At 42.3% G+C, this 2855-nt stretch overlaps 1 protein-coding gene across 2 annotated transcripts in view; it reads left to right on the top strand.

Annotated features, from left to right (window-relative positions):
* TFAP2D (transcription factor AP-2 delta) overlaps positions 1-2855 on the top strand; it is a 48756-nt gene that overhangs the window by 2815 nt on the left and 43086 nt on the right. For both annotated transcript variants that reach the window (XM_026846193.1, XM_026846192.1), the window contains one exon: positions 1857-1917. In XM_026846193.1, the coding sequence (XP_026701994.1) occupies positions 1857-1917 (61 nt within the window). The remainder of the gene's footprint in view (positions 1-1856; positions 1918-2855) is intronic.

Genomic DNA, 2855 nt, shown 5'->3' with positions numbered 1-2855 from the left:
AAAAAAAAAAAAAAAAAAAAAAAAAAAAGAGAGAGAGAGAGAGAGAGAGAGAGGGAGATTGGTTAAGCTGCTAGAGGCACATTCTTTTTTATTTATTTATTTAAAGAAGAAAAAAATCTACAGCTTTTCTTTGGAAAATATTAATTTTTCGATCACGCTTTATTTGAAAGTAAAAGACTTAACGTCTTTGTACCTAATCTCTTCTTTATTTTTCCTCCTCCCTCTTTTCCCGAACAGAAGAGGGAGTGTACTGAGGTATCGAAAAGCCTGAGCGGTGAGAAGTTGAAAATATTAATATCTGTCGTTATGATTTAGATCATTCAGAACAAACTTGGGCTCTTGCGAATATCACCTCGAGCTTAGGGAGAAGCGTTTTGGTGGCGAACAGAAACAGGGCTGTACACAAATACTTTTAACGCAAAAATTGTGGTCTAACCAGTCTTCCCCTTTCTCCTTGGTCTTTCTTTTTAAAACGTTCATCAGCATATGCCTCATTTCAAATGCAACAAATGTAAATATACTTTTCCCTGCACAGAATTTTAAGTGAATGTCCAATAGTTTCGAGGGCGGTTTAAGTCAGCCTAACAGATGCAAACAGTCTTGGAGCTGGAGTGGCATCTTTCAGTGCCCTAAAAAGATTTTCCATGGGCAACAAAGAAAACTGTCACACCTTTTCCCATCACCGCTTTAATTTATGCTCAGTCGCCAAGTTTTTTTCATATTGATTTCATAATCACTTTAAGGCAGAACACTTAAAATAAAAAAGAGCCTTGAAAAGGAAGGTCTTACAGGGCCAGCGCCAATATGGTGAAAGTGGGGGAGAGAGCCAGGACTGTAAAGGTTGTTTTGTAAAGTGGGGTTTTTATTATGCACCGACTCTCTCCGCATTTACTTAACTCTTCACGGGCTGTTGAGTAGGTTAACACCCTTAAAGGCCTCTTTCATGTCCAATACCTCGTTTGTTTGTAGAGGAAAATGCGTCTTTAACACATTTCCACTGGGCAAAGATTTAGGTTTGGTTTGTTGTGTTTTTTTAACCCCAACATAAGGAAAAACCCAAAGAAAACCCAACCCTTTCAAGTCTTTTATCATTCCAATAAAAATATTTATTAAGGAGGGCGAAGATCCCCAAATAATCAGCCTTGTAACAGGAGAATAAAGAAGTGAGATCCCTTCGGATGTGCACCAGAAGCCCTAGGCAGGTTTTTGGATGGTTCTTCACCCCAGACTCACACATGGGTGCCTCTGTGTGTGTGTGTACACAGATGCATATTCATTCCCACCTATGTGCGGACTCACGCATTGTTACAACAGCTTTACGACTCTGTGTAGCCGGCAAAGCCCAATAGGTCGTCTGTTGTTTGTGCTCTTTGTCTACTTCTGTGCGCACTTTGTTAGTGGGTCACGAAACATATGTATTAATTTAGATGTGTGTTTACATATAAATAATACCATTAAACATACATAAGTACTACCTAAAAGTGTGGTTTTACCTTTGTGCATGCGACTGTAGAGCGGGAACACACTTCTCTCAAGTACTTGTTTGTCTCTATCCTGCCACATAACTGCCGATCTAAGTCCCCAGTTCAGGAAAAACTCGTACTTAAATATGATCATTATTTAAAAGAGATAATTATTCTGCATTTGATGGGGTCGGGGCAGACTGCATGATGGCGGTGGGTTTTCGCCAAAGCACTTCAGTTCGATGAGAACAACTGTGTTTTTCCAGTTCGCCTTAACTAATTGTTCCCGGACGAGTCGTGTAACAAAGCAAAAGCTATGTGATCTCTCTGTGGGTTTCTTTATCTGATTTCTTTCTTTCCTTTCTTTCCTTTTTTGTCCCCTCGTTATTTAAGAGCTCAGTGGAGGCCCAGTGTGGACTTGTACTGAACGGGCAAGGAGGTGTGATAAGAAGAGGTAAGAGGTTACAAATACCTGCGTCTCTCAATTTTTGTAAACATAATTCCCTCTCCATTTCTCTCTTTCCTTCCCCCACTGTTCAGAGTAGTTTGGATTTGCTGCCGAAATAGTGGTAATTTGACATTTAGCAGAAGTGTGTCCAAACCAGCTTAGAGCACTTCACATTTCACAGTCCATTTGCGCTTTACAAATGATCGGTAGCTCCCGGATACTCCCGCTGAATCCAGAGCTTTCTTAACTCCTTTTATCATTCCCCGTTTAACCGAGTTGATTCCTGATAGTTTGAGAAACGTGTTCCCTGGCGCCGGGCTGTTACATCGGCAGTTTGATCTTGTGTGGAGAAAGGAAGGAGCTTTTTTGGAAATGTGGTTTCAGTAGCGCTACAGACCGGTGTGGAGCTCGCTTTTGAGTGTCACTTCATTTGATAACCATCTGTCAATGCAAATATCTAACGTCAAAGTTAGAGGAAAGATTGGAAACTCTTGTTAAACGCGCATTTCTTCAGCATTTGTGAAATCTGAGTGTTCTGTGGAGTTTGCTATTACTATCATTTACTCTGAAGAGAAAGTAGTTTGAAGGCCTAACGTAGGAACACAATTCTTACAAGCCTAAGTGCATACTTTCATCCACAGTACAAAACGAATGACGCAGTCGGAGAGAGGACACTTCGCGCCTCAGCCTCTTGGAATGCGCATTTCTTGTCCCACTATCGCCTTCCCTTACCCATTATCCTCACCATGAGAAATGGATGTTTAGGAACTATTTCAGGCGGCGCGACACTGTCGTGACAGAGCGCCGATTTCAACCACCACCTTCCCGGGCAAACTAGAGGCTGAAAACAGCAGCCACGCGCGGCTGTGGCGAGTGGGGATGGCGAGTAGGCGCCCAGGCGGTTATCCCCGCGGGGGGTGGTGGGTTGTTGGGTTTTGTGGGGG

The sequence above is a fragment of the Athene cunicularia genome, assembly GCF_003259725.1.
Source record: "Athene cunicularia isolate RWA chromosome 3 unlocalized genomic scaffold, athCun1 chr3_part1, whole genome shotgun sequence".
Taxonomy (NCBI): domain Eukaryota; kingdom Metazoa; phylum Chordata; class Aves; order Strigiformes; family Strigidae; genus Athene; species Athene cunicularia.
Note: the sequence above shows the minus strand (reverse complement) of the source record. Positions and strands in the feature narration are given on the sequence as shown.